The sequence below is a fragment of the Hyperoodon ampullatus genome, assembly GCF_949752795.1.
Source record: "Hyperoodon ampullatus genome assembly, chromosome: X".
Lineage (NCBI taxonomy): Eukaryota > Metazoa > Chordata > Mammalia > Artiodactyla > Ziphiidae > Hyperoodon > Hyperoodon ampullatus.
Window position 1 is genome coordinate 17452143 of NC_136913.1, and position 22332 is coordinate 17474474.

Sequence of the window (22332 nt, forward strand, 5' to 3'; positions counted from 1 at the left end):
CATATGTAGGGAAAAGACCTGGATCCTTAGCCTGTGCAATTCTATTCTTTGCAAAGATGCACATGCTACTGACTAGGGCTGAGGGTTTACCACTCAATGGCATTGTCTCAGCTGGCATCATCTTTGCAGTCCAAATCCAAGAAGATGTCCTTGTATATCCTCCCGCAGAGGCAGAACATGTCGGGGGCCGGGTGGTCACAGCTCTGCAGAACCTGGAGCATGACCTGCAGAGCCTTCCCACGATTGCCTGTGCTGTTTCTTCTGAAAGATTCATGTGATAAGATGACAAATGTCTGAATCAAGACACGGGAGTATATATGCATCCATTCTGTGAAAGGCTGGTGCTTTAGCAGGAAAAAAAACCTAAATTATATTTCATTTTTCATATTCAAATGAAAGAAGTGCTTAAGATCCACACCAGTAAGTCTCATTCAGTCATACTCTATCCTACCTGATCCTTCCTCTTTAAATTAGACCTAGACTGTAGATGAAAGCACATGCAGATCAATGTATTTGGAAAGACAGAAACAAAATAATATGGCAGCCTCCTGTCGCTGGATGGGAGAGTAAGGATTTCAGAAGCTAAGCCTGAATCATGAGGATGAGACAGTTTGACACAAGGTTCTTTTGGAAAAGCGGCAGGTCCCCAAATTCAGAAAGACAAGATGAATTTAGAAATGTATCCTGGCATTTCTTGACCTGAAATGCCTTGCCATCTTCAAACGGGGATGGACTCTAGTAATTCCTGTTATACCCATCGGAATAAAAAATTATTTATATATTCATAAATCACAGTCTTCTTTATTATTCCATTATATGGTAAAATTTTCATTTTACGTACAGGAAATGGATTCCCTAGACAGTTATTAAAATAATTTTTTGCCACAAAATAACTTGAGTTTGCGGCTGTGAAATATTAACAGTGCTCCTGTGAAGGTTTGGAAGCACAGGTCCATCAGAAGTGAGGACTGATTAAATCAACTATGGCTAATGATATTCATATTCATATTATAATATAAAATATTAAACATTATAAAAAGGAATGAAACAACATCTATGTAATACTGCTGTGGAGAGATCTCCAGAATATCCTGTTAAGACAAGAAAGCAAGATGTTGAACACTGTGCAGAGAATGCTACCTTTTTATTAAGAAAAGGGGGGGATGTGAATAAATATATGCATCTGCTTTCATTTTTTCAAAATGGAAGATAAAACAAAAGGTAACAAAAATGGCTACTGATAGGTGGAGGGAAAAAACATGATGAAGGGGACAGGGGCAGATAGAGGTCACACTTCTTGGAATTTGACTTTGAAACTATTGATACATAAGATTTTTACATAATTATAAAAGAAAATGAAATAATTTTTAAAATGTTGCCTAAAGACACTGTTTGCCAATGAACATACCGTCTGAATTTGCAGCTGGGACAAAACAAAACAAATGAACCTGTGCATCCGGTTGATGGCTTTACCCACAAAAGAGAGAAACTAATTTATCACATGGCTTAAAAACACAGCAATTCGACTGTATTTTCCTAAGAGGATATAACCTAAGGAAAAAAATATAAATGCAAAGAAATCTTAAAAAGTTTCCAGTAATCATACTGTTAGTGATAATACTAATACTGGTATTTTGAAAACACTAATACTGGTATTTTGAAAACTGGTATTTTGAATATTTATATTTACAGTATAGAATACAACAAACAATGATGTTAATTTAATATCATGAGGAACCAGATTTTTCAGCATAAGAGATACAAATACAAAATCACAGAAGTAAACATCCTATAGTCCTCAATTTGAATTGGGACATCAGTATGAATCCTTGAGGTGGTTTCCCCAGCACTGTTTACCAAAAAGGCCCAAAGTAATGACCAACTCAGTAGCAGTGAGAACCTCCAAGCCCTGACTGGGGTCTGTAAACATTATCTCTCACTAAAGAAACCAGGACTGCTTGAAAGAATCATTGATTCCAGATATGTCTAAGATGATCCTGGAACATCTTAACACACAAAGAAGCAAAGAAGCTACTAAACTCATATCAAAGACTCAGGAGCCAACCGGAATCAGTTTTTGGCCAAAGAGGGGACAATTTGAGCGTTAAGAAGAACAATAACTATAAAGCACTGAAACACATCAACTATCACTAAAATTATGAGTTCATAATGATCTTATAAAACCTCACTGGTCACTCTTGGAGGATGCTAACAAACGAATTCATTGTTTTTGAAAACTGATCAAGGCAAAATTAAGCATATAGCTTCCTTTTCCCATACAAACTGTACACCAGGGTAACCAAGTCACTGATGAGTGAAAATTTCTCTTTATAAAGTATTTGTGCTAATAACTCAGGAATTAATTATAAAATTCAAATATCACTATTTTACAACCCCTAATGAAATAACGGATCTAGGCAATGATCGCAAGGGCCACTAACATCACAAAAAGAGAAAAAACAGATAAAGTACACAATCAACTATTAAGTATTCTTTAAAAAAAAAATCAAACCAATCTAAATAGATATTTCTCCAAAGACATATGGATGGCCAAAAAGCACATGAAAAGATGCTCAACATCACTAATTATTAGAGAAATGCAAATCAAAACTACAATGACGTATCACCTCACACCAGTCAGAATGGCCGTCATCGAGAAGTCTACAAACAATAAATGCTGAAGAGGGTGTGGAGAAAAGGGAACCCTCTTACACTGTTGGTGGGAATGTAAATTGGTACAGCCACTATGGAGAACAGTATTAAGGTTCCTTAAAAAACTAAAAATAGAGTTATCCTATGATCCTGGAATCCCACTCCTGGGCATATATCCAGAGAAAGCCGTAATTCAAAAAGATACATGCACCCCAATGTTCACTGCAGCACTATTTACAATAGCCAAGATGTGGAAGCAACCTAAATGTCCACTGACAGAGGAATGGATAAAGAAGATGTGGTACATATATATGATGGAATATTACTCAGCCAGAAAAAGAAATAATGCCATTTGCAGCAACATGGATGGACCTAGAGATTATCATACTAAGTGAAGTAAGTCAGACAGAGAAAGACAAATATATGATATTGCTCATATGTGGAATCTAATTTTAAAAAATGATACAAACGAACTTATTTACAAAACAGAAACAGACTTACAGATCTTGAAATCAACTTTATGGTTACCAAAGGGGAAACGTGGGGCAGGGAGGGATAAATAAGCATTTGGGATTAACAAACACACACTACTATATATAAGATAGATAACCAACAAGGACCTACTGTATAGCACAGGGAACTCTACTCAATATTCTGTAGTAACCTATATGGGAAAAGAATCTGAAAAAGAATGGATATATGTGTATGTATAACTGAATCACTTTGCTGTACACCTGAAACTAACACAATATTGTAAATCAACTATACTCCAATATAAAATAAGAATTAAATTAAAAAAATCAAACCAGAATCTGAAATAAGCCTCCAGATTTAACTACCAACTTATGGGGATTAGTGGGGGGAGGGATTTACTAAATTACACCACAGGGATATGATCAGCAAAATCCAGAAATTTGGAAATTCTACAGGACAAATGGCTTCTCTAACAAATAAATAATAAGGAAAAGAAAAAATAAGAGAAGGAGAAGAGTTGATATGATTAAGAGTCATATCAACCAACGCAATGTGTAGACTTTGTCTGGATCATGTCAAACTAACCCACTGTAAAAAAAAAAAAAAAAAAGAGAGACAGACAGACAGACACAATTTGGAAAATTTGAACACTGATATTAAGGAATTATTGTCAATTTTTAGGTATGATAACATAATCATGATTATGTTTTATAAAAGTCCTTAACCTTTAGGGACACATACCGAAATATCTAGAGTTGAAATGGCATGTCTTTGTTTCATAATTAACCCAGTGTTGCAGTAGAGGGAGTGTGTGCGAGTGAGCGGGAAACAAAACTGGCTTGTGATGATAATTACTGAAGTGGATATGGGATAAACAGGGGTTTGTTATATTATTCCTTACTTTTGAATGTATTTGAAATTTATATAATAAAAAAGGAAAAGGTACTCATCCTGACTCAACAATTCTACTTCTGGAATCTATAATATAGAAATAATTATATACACACAGACACACACACATACACACTCAAGAATTTTTGAACAAATGTTTATCATGGCATTGTTCATAACAGTGAAAAACTGGAGACGATCCAAATGTCCATTAACATAAGAGTGGTAAAATATATTTTGTAACAACCAAACTATGGAATATCATGCAACCCTTGCAAAGAGGCAAATCTGTATGTAATTATATAGAAGAACGTCCATAACAGTTCATGGGAAAAAAAACTGCTGAACTAAATGAATAGCATGATCCCACTCTTTGCACTAAACTCTATTTCCATATAAGTTTATGTGCAGAGACAAAAGTCTGGAAGGATACACATTAAATTGTTCAAAAAATCTTTGTTGAGATTTGTACAAGGTGTTCTTGTGTTTATTTTACTAATAACTATTCTAATAAAGGGATTATTCTTTTAAATTTCTTGGCAATTTTACAACAGGCTCTTTTTTGCTTTCTTTCCTAAGGACCTGTACCTGAAAAGACTACTACGTCATCCAAGAAGACAGATTAGTACCTAAAACAGCCTTTCTCAACTGGGGTCCTGCTAGAGAATTAAACCCTAGAGAAAATTATTTGATTATTTGAGTGACTATTTTCTCCATTCTCCCAAGGATGGTACACAGCTAGCCCCATTAAGGATGAATAAGAGAGCTCATTCAATTGATACAATGAAGGCCTTACGGCATTAGGGCTTAATTCTCTTGCAGAACCCAACCTGGGCTGAGAAGGGCTAATCCAGACACTTGGCATCCTTCTGGAAGCCTGCAATAATTAAGCCTCTATTTCAACTCAGACTTCTTCTATTTTCTACCTTGGTCTTGTTCTAATACATTGGATCCTTCCGCTCTTTGGCCACAGAATCCAACCTTACCAGCCTATGAACAAGACCTGTTGATAAACAGCTCACCCATGATATTCTTTAATTTTTAAAAGCCAACAGCTACCAACTCAACTCAAATTTACTAAAGCATTTAAATAATTTCTAGAGTCTGTGGCGAGAAAATGAAAAAGATTAAAACTTTAATGAGGTACAAAATTTCTATACCTGTTATGAGCCAACTTTTGAGGTGCGAAGTATTCAGGATTCTGAAAAGATGTACTTAACTCTTTTAAATGCTTAATTATTGATCTGAGTTCAGGTTTGTTTGGTTGGTTTTCTTTAGACCAATTACATCAAGATTTCCCTTGAATTTTTTCATTAACTTGAAACTTACCCTTGTTACTCAAAATAAAAGGTCTTCTGAGGATAAACAAAAGAAAAAATCAAACATTTGCCAAGAGTGAAAAGCAAAGGGATTTTCAGCTTAAAAGCCACTTTGAGACAGGTGCTAAACAGCTAATCCCTTTAGTGGTTAATAATCAGTTTTCAAATCTGCTTATAATTTTCAGATCCCAAAGTATCCAAGAACAAGCCTACAGATAAATAGTCCTGTGTGTCATCACTCCAGTCACATCCGTTTCTGATAATAAGGGCATTTCACAATTTAAGAGAGGAAGTTAACTAAGACAGTGGGGTCTCAACCTTGCCTGCGTATTAGAATGACCTGGGGAGTTTCAAAAATCTTGGTGTCCAGGCTGTACCTCAGACCAATTAAATTAATCTCTGGAGATGGGATTCAGGCATCAGTGTCTAATCCTGGACATTCTGATTCAGTAGGTCTGCATCACTGCTAAAACCACTGATCAATTCTCAGCCCTTCTCTTCTCTGACCTACCAACAGCATATTCGACAGTTGAGCACTCCATCCTCCTTGGACCACCTTCTTTATTCGGCTTGCAGGATACCACACTTTCCTGATTTTCCTTCTACTTCAGTCTAATTTTCTGGTTCCTAGTCACCTCTCTGATCTTTCAACATTGGAGTGTCCCTAGGCACAATGCTTGGACTTTTCCTCTTCATGAGAAACTACATCAGATCCCTTGGTGATATCATCCAAGTATCATGATTTTTCAAACCATCTATGTTCTGATGACACCCACATTTCTATCTGCAGCCTAGAGTGCTCCCCTAAACTCCAGACTTACATATCCATTGCCTTCTTGGCATCTCGCTTGCATGTCTAATACCTCAAACTTAACATGTCCAAAATGAAACTCTTGACTGTCCCATCAAACCTATTCTTCTCACAGTCTTTTCCATCTTATTAATAATGGCCAATCCATTCTTCCTATTATTCATGCCAAAAACTTTGGAGTCATGCTTCATTCCTCTAACACCCTTTGTTCAATCAACAAAACGTGTTGGCTTTTATTTTAAACCATATCCAAAACTGGCCTGTTCCTCATGAAATCCACAAGGACCACCCTGGTCCAAGTCACCACCATTTTCTGCATCCACCCTTGCCCTTCTATGATCTATTTTCAACACAGCAGTCCAAGTGATCCTGCTAAACTCTAAGTGACAACATGTCTCTCAAAACTCTCCATACAAATCATATATCTGATAAGAGGTTAACATCTCAAATATATAGAGAACCCATACAACTCAATAGCAAAAAAAAAAAAAAAAAAAAGAACCTCAAAGTCTGATTTAAAAATGGGCAGAGGATCTAACAAACATTTTTCCAAAGAAGGCATGCAGATAGCTAACAGGTACATGAAAAGATGCTCAACATCATGAGTCATCAGGGAAATGCAAAAACAATGAGATATTACCTCACACCTGTTAGAATGGCTATCATCAAAAAGACAAGAGATAACAAGTGTTAATGAGGATGTGGAGAAAAGGGAAATCTTGTGCACTGTTGGTGGGAATATAAATTGGTACAGCCATTATGGAAAACAGTATGGAGGTTCCCCCCAAAATTAAAAATAGAACTACTACTTTATGATCCAACAATTCCACTTCTGGGCATTTATCCAAAGGAAACAAAAATACTAATTCAAAAAGATATCCACACCCCCATGTTCACTGCAGCATTATTTACAATAGCCAAGACATGGAAAAACCTAAGCGTCCATAGATAGATAAACTGGATAAAGAAAATGCAGTGTGTGTGTGTGTGTGTGTGTATACACACACACGTTCACAATGAACTATTATTCAGCTATAAAAAAGAAAGGAATCTTGTCATTTGCAACAACATGGATGGACCTTGAGGGCATTATGCTAAGTGAAGTAAGCCAGATAGAGAAAGGAAAACACTGTATAATCTCACTTATATGTGGAAGCTAAAAACAAAAACAAAACTGAATTCACAGATATAAAGAAAAGACTGGTGTGCCAGAGGGAGGGGGTGGGAGGTGGGCAATATGGGTGAAGTGGGTCAAGAGTACAAACTTCCAATTATAAAATAAATAAGTCTTGGGGATGTAATGTACAGCACGATGATTATAATTAATAATGCTGTATTTGTATATTTGCAAATTGCTGAGAGATCTTAAAAGTTCTCATAAGAAAAAATTTTTTCAACTATGTGAGGTGATGTATGCTAACCATAATTATAATATATACATATAATGAATCATTATGCTGCACACCTGAAACTAATATTAAATATTATATGCCAATTACATCTCAAAAAAAATTCCCTCCAGTGGCTCCCATCTCAGAGCAAATGCCAATTCTCTTATAATGCCCTACAAGGTTCAAGGTTCTACAAGATCCGGTTTCCAGTTATTTCTCCAACCTCATCTCTTAACACCCACCCCCCTCCCCCCACCATCAGCTACTCCACTCCAGCTGCACAAGCCGCTGATGTTTCACGTGCTCATCCCTCAACCTGGAATGCTCTTTGCCCACATGTTTACACGGTATTTTCCCTCATCTCTTTTGGATCTTTTCTCCAAGTTACTCTCTAGTAAGTGAGGTCTTCTCTGAGCATTCAACTTATAATCGCAATCTCCCTGTCCCACTAGCCTTCCTTATCACCCTAACCTGTTTTAATCATTTTACTTATTTTTAAATTATCTCTCCCCATTTGAGAATATAAGCTCCAAGATGGAAGGATTTTGTTGTTTGGTCTGTTTTCTGCTGTGCCCCAGTGCTTAGAACTGGATCTGCTCAAAAAAAAAAAAAAAAGTCTATTAAATGAATGACAAACGGAGCAGAACTAAATGTACTGACATGGAAAGATATCCAAGCACTGATTGCTAAGTGAACAAAGAAAATAACAGAACGTATCCTGAATGGTCTTGTATTTGAAAAACCCTGCAGTATGACATAGTTTAATAGTATGTAAACGCATACAAAATTGTCTGAAAGGACATACACCAAACTGACAAGAGAGGTTATTTCTGGAATATGAGTGGGATCAGAGATTAGAGTTACAAGGCACAACTACTTCAAATGTCTTTTTCTTCGATTTTTCACAAGAATATATAAACATTCATATACTATTTACACAATAAAATGCACAGAGTAAAAACAGAATACCGGACTGGGAGTCACATAAGGCTAGGTTCTGGTTATTTTCACACAGGTGCTACCCACCTGGATTTGGAGCAAGTGACTTGCCCTTTCTGTGCCCCAGTTCTTCACTTGGAACGTAGGTTTGACTTTGCTTACCTCACAAGGTTACTGTGAGCTACAGGTTTGCCAGAGCACTGATTTGTCACTAACCATCCTGTCTGCCTATCCATCTTTTCTATACTGTGTGTCTACGAGAGAAGGTTCACAGGGTGGGAGACAGAGTTCCAAAGAAACCTTTCTTCTAAGCCAGCCCTAAGAATTAACAAGCAAAAGGTCTCATTAGACCAGTGTCCTTCCTAGAACAAACTGTTTCTTAGGTTGCCCATCAAAAACCTTTTAAGAGACTTCCGCTTCCAATTAGGATGTAGAAGAAAGTGAAAGGCCTTCAGCTCCTCTGGTAACAATAAAAATCCAGACAATACAAAAATTATACTGAATGGAAGGAAGAACTTCCTTGATTAAATGAATTCTAGAGAAAAATGAACCTTTCAGAGGTGAGCAGAGAGCCGCGATAGCTTCCATATTTGGGTGCCTTGTCTAGGTACTGATGAATGGAAGAGAGAGCCGTTCATAGAGAAACTTCACAAGGACAAGGAGAAAATCAGCCAAGCTTTGAACAGTATTATGGGTTGATGGGACAGAATGGGATCTGGAAGGGTCCCCAAGCAAACACAGATCACTTAGTGTAATAATTCTCTTGCCTCACACCCACCCCCTGAATTTTGCCAAAGAAGCCACAGTGAAGGAAAGGCTCAAAAGTAGAAGGATACCACAAAAATTGTCACAGAACTCAGATTTGGGGCCTTGCGAAAACTGAATCTAAAGATTTCAGAAATATCAGCAAAAACCTTCTCTGCTCAAACACTGACAGGATCAAAAAGGCAGCAGAGGGGCAAGAGGTTGGGGTTTGGGCTAATCACAAGTAAACTAAGTCTAACTAAAAGGAGGACCTTCAAGATTGCGGAGGAGTAAGACGTGGAGATCACCTTCCTCCCCACAGATACACCAGAAATACATCTACACGTGGAACAACTCCTACAGAACACCTACTGAACGCTGGCAGAAGACCCCAGACCTCCCAAAAGGCAAGAAACTCCCCACGTACCAGGGTAGGGCAAAAGAAAAAAGAATAAACAGAGACAAAAGAATAGGGACGGGACCTGCACCAGTGGGAGGGAGCCGTGAAGGAGGAAAGGTTACCACACACTAGGAAGCCCCTTCGCGGGCGGAGACTGCGGGTGGCGGAGGGGGGAAGCTTCGGGGCCACGGAGGAGAGCGCAGCCACCGGGGTGTGGGGGGCAAAGTGGAGAGATGCCCGCACAGAGGATCGGTGCCGACCGGCACTCACCAGCCCGAGAGGCTCGTCTGCTCACCCACCGGGGCGGGCGGGCGGGGCTGGGAGTTGAGGCTCGAGCTTCAGTCGGAGCGCAGGGAGAGGACTGGGGCTGGCGGCGTGAACACAGCCTGCAGGGGGGCTAGTGCGCCACGGGTGGCCGGGAGGGAGTCCGGGGAAAAGTCTGGAGCTCCGAAGAGGCAAGAGACTTTTTCTTCCCTCTTTGTTTCCTGGTGCGCGAGGAGAGGGGATTAAGAGCGCTGCTGCTGCTTAAAGGAGCTCCAGAGACGGGCGCGAGCCGCGACTAACAGCACGGACCCCAGAGACGGGCATGAGACGCTAAGGCTGCTGCTGCCGCCACCAAGAAGCCTGTGTGCGAGCACAGGTCACTGTCCACACCTCCCCTCCCAGGAGCCTGTGCAGCCCGTGCAGCCTGCCACTGCCAGGGTCCCGTGATCCAGGGACAACTTCCCCGGGAGAACGCATGGCGCGCCTCAGGCTGGTGCAACATCATGCTGCCCTCTGCAGCCGCAGGCTTGCCCCGCATCTTCACCCCTCCCTCCCCCAGGCCTGAGTGAGCCAGAGCCCCCGAATCAGCGGCTCCTTTAAGCCCGTCCTGTCTGAGCGAAGAACAGACGCCCTCAGGCGACCTACACGCAGAGGCGGGTCCAAATCCAAAGCTGAACCCAGGGAGCTGTGCAAACAAAGAAGAGAAAGGGAAACCTCTCCCAGCAGCCTCAGGAGCAGCGGATTAAAGCTCCACAATCAACTTGATGTACCCTGCATCTGTGGAATACCTGAATAGACAACGATTCATCCCAAATTGAGGAGGTGGACTTTGGGAGCAACGATATATATGTATTTTTTCCCTTTTTCTCTTTTTGTGAGTGTGTATGTGTATGCTTCTGTGTGTGATGTTGTCAGTATAGCTTTGCTTTTACCATTTGTCCTAGGGTTCTGTCTTTTTTCACTTAAACTTTTTTTCTTAATAATTATATTTTATTTTAATAACTTTATTTTAATTTACTTTATTTTATTTTATCTTCTTCTTTCTTTCTTTTTTTTCTCCCTTTTATTCTGAGCCGTGTGGAGGACAGGCTCTTGGTGCTCCAGGCAAGTGTCAGGGCTCTGCCACTGAGGTGGGAGAGCCAACTTCAGGACACGGGTCCACAAGAGACCTCCCAGCTCCACGTGATATCAAATGGCGAAAATCTCCCAGAGATCTCCATCTCAACACCAACACCCAGCTTCACTCAACGACCAGCAAGCTACAGTGTTGGACACCCTATGCCAAACAACTAGCAAGACAGGAAAACAACCCCATCTATTAGCAGAGAGGCTGCCAAAAATCGTAAGTCCACAGACACCCCAAAACACACCACCAGACGTGGACCCACCCAGCAGAAAGACAAGATCCAGACTCATCCACCAGAACACAGGCAATAGTCCCCTCCACCAGGAAGCCTACACAACCCACTGAACCAACCTTAGCCACTGGGGACAGACACCAAAAACAACGGGAACTATGAACCTGCAGGCTGCAAAAAGGAGACCCCAAACACAGTAAATTAAGCAAAATGAGAAGACAGAGAAACACACGGCAGATGAAGGAGCAAGGCAAAAACCCATCAGACCTAACAAATGAAGAGGAAATAGGCAGCTTACCTGAAAAAGAATTCAGAATAATGATAGTAAAGATGATTCAAAATCTTGGAAATAGAATGGAGAAAATAAAGGAAACGTTTAACAAGGACCTAGAAGAACTAAACAGCAGACAAACAGTGATGAACAACACAATAAATGAAATTAAAAATTCTCTAGAAGGGATCAATAACAGAATAACTGAGGCAGAAGAACGGATAAGTGACCTGGAAGATAAAAGAGTGGAAATAACTATTGCAGAGCAGAATAAAGAAAAAAGAATTAAAAGAATTGAAGACAATCTCAGAGACCTCTGGGACAACATTAAACACACCAACATTCGAATTATAGGGGTTCCAGAAGAAGAAGAGAAAAAGAAAGGGACTGAGAAAGTATTTGAAGAGAATATAGTTGAAAACTTCCCTAATATGGGAAAGGAAATAGTTAATCAAGTCCAGGAAGCACAGAGAATCCCATACAGGATAAATCCAAGGAGAAACACGCCAAGACACATATTAATCAATCTGTCAAAAATTAAATACAAAGAAAACATATTAAAAGCACCAAGGGAAAAACAACACACAAGGGAGTCCCCATCAGGTTAACAGCTGATCTTTCAGCAGAAACTCTGCAAGCCAGAAGGGACTGGCAGGACATATTTAAAGTGATGAAGGAGAAAAACCTACAACCAAGATTACTCTACCCAGCAAGGATCTATCTCATTCAGATTTGATGGAGAAATTAAAACCTTTACAGACAAGCAAAAGCTGAGAGAGTTCAGCACCACCAAACCAGCTTTACAACAAATGCTAAAGGATCTTCTCTATGCAAGAAACACAAGGGAAGGAAAAGACCTATAATAACAAACCCAAAACAATTAAGAAAATGGGAATAGGAACATACATATCGATAATTACCTTAAATGTAAATGGATTAAATGCTCCCACCAAAAGACACGGACTGGCTGAATGGATACAAAAACAAGACCCGTATATATGCTGTCTACAAGAGACCCACTTCAAACCCCAAAGTTAGCAGAAGGAAAGAAATCATAAAGATCAGATCAGAAATAAATGAAAACAAATAAATGAAATGAAGAGGGCTGGAGAGGGGTGGGATAGGGAGGGTGGGAGGCACAAGAGGGAAGAGATATGGGGACATATGATATATGTATAACTGATTCACTTTGTTATAAAGCAGAAACTAACACACCACTGTAAAGCAATTATACTCCAATAAAGATGTTTAAAAAAAGGAAAAAAGGAGGGTCCATTCCCAACCCAGCTATCCTTCAGGAGAAATATGAAAAAAATCAGTCATACATGCTCATTGCCAGACCTAAGAAAGGGCTCAGATATTCAGGATAACAAACAAAACAAATTGAAATTGTACTTCAGTCTCCACTGTTCTTGTAGATAAAATGTCCAGAATACAGTAAAATTTTGAGATATGCATAGAGGCAAGAAAATGTGGCCCATGATCAATATAAAACAATCAGAAGAACCAGATTCAGAAATGACTATTACTGAATTTAGCAGACAAGAACTTTAAAACTATTGTAAATATATTGTTTCTATAAATATAACGTATGTGTATGTGTATTTTGTAAGAGAAATGGAAACTCTCAAAAAACAAACGAAAAGAAGTCCTAGAATGGAAAAATTCAAAAATACAAAAAAAAAATCACTGAGTGGGCATAACATCAGATGTGGACACTACAAAAGAAAGGATCAGTGAACTGAAATACAGGACAATCGAAATTATCCAAATGGGGCTGGGTGGTGAGGGAAAGTGACTAAGAAAGGGCAAAAGAGAACTTCTGGAGATAAAACATTCTGTATCTTGATTGTGGTGGTGTAACTTGGGTGTATCTATTTGGCCGAAGTCATAAAATTGCGCACTTCAAATGGGTGCATTTTATTGTATGTATCAATAAGTTATACCTTAATAAAGTTGACTTAAAGATACATAGAGGGCCTTCCCTGGTGGCACAGTGGTTGAGAGTCCACATGCCAACGCAGGGGACACGGGTTCGAGCCCTGGGCTGGGAAGATCCCACATGCCGCGGAGCAACTAAGCCCGAGTGCCACAACTACTGAGCCTGTGCTCCAGAGCCCATGAGCCACAACTACTGAAGCCCGTGCGCCTAGAGCCTAATACCAAGTCAACAACACTAAGAAGGCACGGGTTTCCTCAGTGAGAAAGATCAACTCCCCACTGAGTCTGCATCGAAACTTGCTTAACAGACACCTGGGATCCCCCACTAGGAAGACTTCCATCACCACTGACCCTGACCTAGGGTATGCAGCCCTACAGTTTTCTGAATTCCCTGCTTTGGCCCTGCCTTACTTCAATGGTTATCTTTGAATGGTGGTATTACCAGTAATTGTGTTTTTATATTTATCTGTACACATCGAATATGTATGATTTAGTTGTCTTTGTTTTTACGCATCAGAGAAAAAATACAGTAGATCTGCTTTCTACTACCAAACCCTTAACTGTAGCACCCAGGTACCTCATTATATGGATCGCCTCCAACTACATGCCACATCTGTGATCATTTAGTCATTTATTCTTTCAACCACTCAATAAAACTTACTGAGCACCTACTATGTGGTATGGGGTAGACAATGGCCTAGTGTACCATGGCCCCTGCTCCCCTCTGGCTTACAATCTAGGGGGAGGGAATGGTAAATATTAAACATGTAAACACAGAAAAGTGAGTGCTACAAAGGAAAAGATCAAGTGCTGTGAGAATGAATAATAGCATCGTTTTTAGATTTGGTGTTCTTTGCAATATCAACCTCTCTCAGAAAGGGACATTTAAACTAGACCTTGAAGTACCATTTGGGACAACATGGATAGACCTAGAGGGTATTATGATAAGTAAAATAAGTCAGAGAAAGACAAATACTGTACGATTTCGCTTGTATGTGGAATCTAAGAAAACAAATCAACAAACATAACCAAATAGATATAGACTCACAGATACAGAGAACAAACAGGTGGTTTCCAGCGGGGAGGGGATGAGTGAAATAGGTGAGGGAGATTAAGAGGTACAAACTTCCAGTTCCAAAATAAACGAGTCATGGGGATGAAATGTACAGCATGGGGAAGAGTCAATAACTATGTAATATTTTTGTACGGTGACAGATGGTAACTAGATTTATCATGGTGATCATTTTGTAACATATAGAAATATTGAATCACTATGTTGTGCACCTGAAACTAACAGTGTTGTAGGTCACTTATACTTCAATTTAAAAAACATGTAGACACTGGGTGGAAATGCATCAAAATGCTAATGGAGGTTATCTCTGGGGGGTGGGGATTACGGGCAATTGCTATTCTTTATGCTTTTATGTATTTCTAGTTGTCTGCAATGCACATGTATTGCCTGTAAAATTAGAAAGAAGACAATAAATGTAAAAAATAAATAAAAGATAAAGGTCAATAAGCAAACAAACAAGACCCTGAAGGATACACAGACTCAGTTAGGTAACAATGAGCATTCCAGACCGAGGAAACAGCTTGTGCAAACACGCACAGGGGAGAACAGTCTGCTGCTCTTAAGAGCGGAAGGCAGGTGAGGATGGGTCTAGGGCAGTGAACTAGGAGCAGGACGGGAGGCAAGGCAGGGCCAGGCCTCCCCGTCAAGGGACTTCTACCCAGCAGAACTGAGAAGTCAGTCACTAAGTTCCACGTGTTACTCCAAAATGGCTTTTCAGATCCTAGCTCTTCCCAAGAAGCCTTCCCCAAATACCATCACTGAAGATGACACAACGCTAGTGGCTGGGATTCTCTGCTGGGAAACAGAAGGGCAATTAACATTTATCCAGCATCTCCTATGTCCCAGGAACTGTGATAAGTTTTTTTTTTATTTACAATACTCTTATTTAATTCTTAAAACCATCTCCTTAATTCCCATTAACCTCATTTCTTCCACAGTGGTTCAGTCCATGGTTTTGTGGGCTGTAAACAGCAGAATCGTTTTGAAATATTTCTCAAACCATTCCAAAGTTAAGTGCTCTCTAGACAACCAACTCCTAGTCAGCTAAGAGCTATGGGCAACATATACACAATGGAATATTACTCAGCCAAAAAAAGAAAACAAAAACAGACTCAGATTTCGAAAACAAAATGCAGGGGGAGGGATAAATTAGGAGTTTGCGATTAACATACACACACTACTATATATAAAATAGATAACCAACAGGGACCTACTGTATAGGACAGGGAATTCTACTCAATATTCTGTGATAACCTATATAAGAATCTGAAAAAGAATGAATATATGTATATGTATAACTTAATCACTTTGCTGTACACCTGAAACTAATACGACATCGTAAATCAACTGTACTCCAATAGCATTTTGAAAAAAGATCTATGGGCAACTTTTTGGCTAAATTATGAGTAGTTTTTCTTATTTACTTTAAATAGCCATAATTTCTACAGACTAAGCCAGTAAGTCACCTCACATTTGCTATGTTGACTCCTCTGCAATCTTCCCCCACTCCAGGGGTTACGATGTGATGATCTGATATATGTATGCATTGTGAAATGATTACCACAATTAAGTTAGTTAACACATCCATCATCTCACATGGTTACTTTTTTGTGTGGTGGGAACACTTAAGATCTACTCTCTTAGCAAATTTCAAGTATACAATACAGTATTACCAACTGTATAGTCACCATGCTGTACATTACATTCCCAGAACTCATTGATCTTATAACTAAAGTTTGTACCCTTTGACCAACATCTCCCCATTTTTCCCTATCCACCAGCCCCTGGCAACTCCCATTCTACAATCTGGTTCTATAAGCTTGAAAATTTTAGATTCTGCATATAAATGAGATCATACAATATTTGTCTTCCTGAGTCTGGCTTATTTTACTTGGCATAATGTCCTCCAGGTACATCCATGTTTTTGCAAATGGCAGGATATCCTTCTTCTTTACAGCTGAATAATATTTCATTGCACACACACACACACACACGCCACATTTTCTTTAGCCATCTGTTGACCGACACTTTGGTTGTCTCCATACCTTGGCTATTGTGAATAATGCTGCAATGAACAGGGGAGTGCAGATATCTCTGCGAGATACTGATTTCATTTCCTTTGGATATATACCCAGAAGTGGGGTTGCTGGACCACATGGTAGTTCTATTTTTAATTTTTTGAAAAACCTCCACACTGTTTTTCATAATGGCTGAACCAATTTACATTCCCACAAACAGTGTACAAGTGTTCCCCTTTCTCCACACTCTCACCAACACTTACCTCTGTGAGTTCTTTATATATTTTGGATATGAACTGCTTATCACATATCTGATTTGCAAATATTTTCTCCCACTCAGTAGGCTGCCTTTTCATTTTGTTGATGGTTCTTTTGCTGTACAGAAGCATCTGAATCTGATGTAGTCCCAACTGTTTATTTTGCTTTTATTGTTTATGTTGCTTTTGTTGCCTGTGCTTTTGATGTCACAGCCAAAAAAAATCAGTGTCAAGGACAATGTCAGTGAGTTTTTCCCTATGTTTTCTTCTAGAAGTTTTATGGTTTAAGGTCTTAGATATAAGTCTATAATCTATTTCAAGTTAATTTTTGCACATGGTGTAAGACAGGGTCCAATTTTATTCTTTTGCATGTGAATATCCAGTTTTGCCAACACCATTTATTGAAAAGACTATCTTTTCTCCATTATGTATTCCTGGTGCCCTGTCAAAGATTAGTTTACTGTATGTACGTGGACTTACCTCTGGGCTCTCTATTCTGTACCACTGGTCTATGTGTCTGTATCATTATAGCTTTGTAATACATATAGTTTGAAATCAGGAAGTATGATACAGCGTTGTTCTTCTTTCTCAAGATTGCTTTGGCTATTTGGGGGTCTTGTGTGGTTCTACACGAATTTTAGGATTTTTTTTTCTATTTCTGTGGAAAATGCACAGAATTTTGATAGAGATTCTGTAATCTTTTTATATCACACTAGGTAACCTCCCCATTTGAATTAAGAAGTGAAAGGAGGGGATAAATGAAGAAGGAACCGAACTTTTGTTAACAGCCATCTAGCTGCCAGGGGCTGTGCAGGCCACCTGCATGTGGTGTATCTCATTTAATCCACACCATAGGGATCTCCAACCTGGTTTACAGATGAGCAAACTCAGGCTTAAGGAGTTTAATTACCTTGTCAACATCATATTGCTGGTAAGTGATTCAAACATCAAAGCATATGCTCTTTTCACAACCAGAATGACTCCCTATAAAGCAGTGGTCTCATGCAAGGCTGATTTTGTCCCTAGGGGACACCTGGCAATGTCTGTAGACACTTCTGGTTGTCACAACTTGGGGGTCGGGTTGCTACTGGCACCTAGGGCGGAAAGACTGGGAAGTTGCTAAACTTCCTACAATATATAAGATGGCCTCCCAAACAGAGAATTACGCAGCTCTAGTTGGCACTAGTGCAAAGTTGAAAAACCTGTTATAAAGTAATCAACTCTGAATTTTACTAAACACTATTCTTTTTCCTACAAATATCTACACTCAAACAAACCTTGTCTCATTCAAAATCGTCACCTCAGAGGACCATTACTTATCCCAGCGATGTTTTCACGCTAACAGCACTTTTATCAACATTGCTTTATGAAATTTCTTCCTCTAAACTATCTTCCTTGGTGGCAAATCTCTATTTTCCTAGTAGTTTTGATATTTGGAAATGGTCAAAAGTTTTCTCTTAAACTTGGTAAAAATACGGGTAACCAAGCTACACAGTAATAGTCACAGCCTTAGTCACAGCCAAACACCTGCTTCATGCCAGGATTACTCCCTGGAAAGCTTACTGCAAGGTAGATGTTAGTATCCCATTTTACGTATGAGGAAGGTGGCTTCAGGAGATTTAGTGGCTTGACCATGGCCATAAGACTTAAGTATAGGAGCTGGAATTCAAACCCAAGTCTGTTTGCCTTCAAAGCCCACAGTAATGACACTGATTTCCTATATACCGTGTTAGATGACTCTTAAAGCAATTCTGAAGGAAAAAAATCCCCCCCCAATGATACAATGATATTCTGAATAACGGCAGCATTGTCCAAGGCAAAGCACTGCAGCATGATTAATATGAAGAGAACAAGTTCACCTGCCTGTATAAGTTCAAGTATGTAATACATACACAAGTGATTACATTTTGAAATCATGCGTTAACTTGAGTCACCCCTAACGAACTCTCTCCTTCTTTAGCACAAAGCCCTTCCACTGACACACAAATAAGTCAGTAAATGAAGGAAGGACAAAAGAAAGGGAACTGAAGCAGGAATTGGACAGAAAAGGTAGATAACATAGGCTCAAAGAGGCCAGCGGGGAGGAAGGAGGACAGATGGAAGTGGTAAGTTCTTTGGATAAATATGTTTCAAAAGGAAAATATGTATTATTGGCCAGGCCACTGCTCAGAAGATAATAAGATGGTCCACTTCTCATTAAAAAAAAAGCAACTGGTCTTTTGATATAAAAAGTATTTATTATGAAAGTGGCTTCAATATTCAGCTATTGTCTGATGCTCTCAACATACATGAAAAAGTAGGACATATAACAGTAATGGCCCTACAATTCCAAGAGGCCCATGGCTTATTTTAGTTGCCCATCGGGCAAACAAAATATAAGCTAAAGCTTTCTGGGAAGAGTTTCATTGATTATGCCATGATATGATTAAATTAGTGTATGTACAGCACTGTGCTAACATTGGGGACTTCTGGTCCCAGAACTCTTAATGACCAGCTATTTTATTTTGGGCCTTTGCCTTTCTTTCTTCCCCCTCTCTAAAATAAAGGATTTAGACTACATCAGGGGTCCCCAACCCCCAGGCCGTGGACCGATACCGGTCCGTGGCCTGTTAGGAACGGGGCCGCACAGGAGGTGAGCGGTGGACGAGTGCGTGGAGCTTCATCTCCCGCTCCCCATCGCTCGCATTACCGCCTGAACCATCCCCCTTCCCCACCGCCTCCCTGGTCCATGGAAAAACTGTCTTCCATGAAACCGGTCCCTGGTGCCAATAAGGGTGGGGACCGCTAGACTACATGATTCCTTGTAAATTCACAGATTTTGTGGTTCTCCTCACTGCCAGGAAAACAATCACCACAAATATGTATCCTTCTTTTGCAACATGGTTTTAGGTAGCTGAAGGGAAATGAACTATAAAAGTAAGGCTATGTAAACCAGACAAAGACAAGTATCACATTATACTGCTTCTATGTGGAATCTAAAAAAGTGATACAAATGAACTTATTTACAAAACACAAACAGACCCACAGACACAGAAAACTAATTTATGGTTACCACAGGGAAAAGGTGGGGAGGGATAAATTAGGAGTTTGGGATTAACAGATACACAGTACTATATATAAAATAGATAAACAACAAGGACCTACTGAATAGCACAGGGAACTATACTCAATATTTTATAATAACCCATAGTGGAAAAGAATCTGAAAAAGAATATATATATGTATATACATATACATATATACGTGTATATTTATATATATACACACATATATGTGTGTGTGTGTGTATATATATATATAAAATCACTTTGCTGTACACCTGAAACTGACACAACATTGTAAACCAACTATATTTCAATTAAAAAAAACAGAAAAAAAGTAGGGTGATGTCATCATTTTCCTACTCTTTACAAACATGTAATAAAAAATGGCTATTTAGATAAACATACGGTGAGATCACACAGTGAATATAAACAAAAGAAACCAAAAAAAAAGAGGCTGGTGGTTACTGCAGAGACAACAAGCTCTCACCGTCCCTCCACCTGAGCAATGACCTGGCTGGGCAGCCCAGAGGCCAAGGATGAGCTGACTGCTGTAGGTTCTGTAACAAGCCTGCAGACCCTTTGGTGTGGGCTGGATTCAGTAACTTTCATCTAATATTCCCGCCCACACACGTTTCTAGGGCCCACAGAGTATCTTCCTCTCTCCATCACTCCCCTTAACTCACTTACAGAGAGACACATCATATTCCAATAAACGTGTCACACATTCAGTTTCCCTTCTACTTGCTGAGTAATTCAATGAGTTCAACTTTGCCAGGACTGGCAGTCTGGACCCAAAGATGCAGGGAGGAGAATATGAGTACAGTCCTGCTTTGAGACAGGTGAGTTTTGTTGTTTTTAAACCCAGGACTTTGATTCTGTTATTCTTCTTCCAGGCCATGCCTCTGCCTGCTGCCTGGATCCCTGGTCAGGATCTTCTGGCTGCATTAGCATATCTAATAATATCCTGTCTGTAAAAGTAACAGCAAATAAAAACTGTTCATAAAGGTTCCACGCCATTGGGAGGCAAGCAATTTAACGGCTCAGTGGAAACTTGAAGTAGCTTTGAATGGGCTCCTAACGCAGTGAAAGGGAAGCTATCGGGCAAAGATGCCGACTCAAGGCAGCTTTCCTAATACAGGGAGCCCTTGCCTAATACAGGAAGGGTCAAATCATTCATTCCTGTCAACTTTTAGTAACACTGATGGCCGTCATTTGTTCCACTTCCTAAGAGTTAATGGTCAACTGTAATGCAGGAAAATTCATTATTTGCCCATCACTATATTCCCCTTTACAGAAACACGGTATCTCCATAAACTTTCTCAAAACTGTACCTAATGCGAAATCCTACTGTGACTCTGCTGACAGCTGGCCAAATTATACCTAAAGCAAAGATGTGAAATTCAGGATCAGATTGCATGTATAAATGAAGCAAATATTGCAATTCTACAGAAAATCCCTCGTTGGTTGGAGAAAATGAGGTTCCTGGCACTGAGGAGGCCAGGTTCAATATACATATTTGTGATGACTGTTCTCCTGGCAGTGAAGAGAACCACTGTCTAATAGGGAGCCATCAGACTAGAAGGAAAAGACCCGTCATCAGAAAGGTGGCTGTCTGGCAAGCAATCCCAGCCATTCTGCTTCCAAATGGGAAACATATATCCTCCAGGAATCACTTCATCCTGCCACACCCGGTTCTCTTAGACACTGATTTTCCATTTCAAAACATGTTTTATTCTTTTTTTTTTTTTTTTTTTGTGGTACGTGGGCCTCTCACTGTTGTGGCCTCTCCCACCGCGGAGCACAGGCTCCGGACGCGCAGGCTCAGCGGCCATGGGTCACAGGCCCAGCCGCTCCGCGGCACGCGGGATCCTCCCGGACCGGGGCACGAACCCGCGTCCCCTGCATCAGCAGGCAGACCCTCAACCACTGCGCCACCAGGGAAGCCCCAAAACATGTTTTATTCTTTCATTACTTTGAGTGGATGGTAATCAGATTATTTCATTCTTCTTGACAACCATTACCTCTGCTTGGTCCGGGAAAAGACTTGGTGGTGAGCACTTTAAAAGGCCCTCTTAGTTTTAATTTAATGAACCATTTTTTAAAATAGCACTTAAAGTGTGCCAGGCATTCTTCCAGAAACTTCACCAGTGATAAGTCATTAATCCTTGTTCAGTCAAGGATCGATCAAGTATAATTTAAGTATAAATAAAAGCAGAACCCACTACTCTGGGGGAAGAGAGGTACAAAACTTTTTTTTTTTTCAGGCTTAAGGAAGATGCCCTTCCCAATGTTCCCCGCCTTGGGATGCCGAGTTTAAAGACTGCTGGGGAGAGAGAAGGCACATTTTCATAGAGACCATGAAGCCCCTCTGCCAAAAGGAATCCCAATCCCGACTACCACTATTTGCCGGTATCTAGTACAGCAGGACACAAGCACGTGCTATGTACCCAACAGAAATGTGTCCGTATGTGTGCAAAAATCATGCA

At 39.9% G+C, this 22332-nt stretch overlaps 1 protein-coding gene across 1 annotated transcript in view; it reads right to left on the minus strand.

Annotated features, from left to right (window-relative positions):
- MAP3K15 (mitogen-activated protein kinase kinase kinase 15) overlaps positions 1 to 22332 on the minus strand; it is a gene marked incomplete at its 5' end in the record, with an annotated part of 129014 nt that overhangs the window by 49771 nt on the left and 56911 nt on the right. Inside the window, 2 exon segments of the mRNA XM_079727966.1 lie at positions 91 to 107; positions 111 to 261. Of these exon segments, the coding sequence (XP_079584092.1) occupies positions 91 to 107; positions 111 to 261 (168 nt within the window).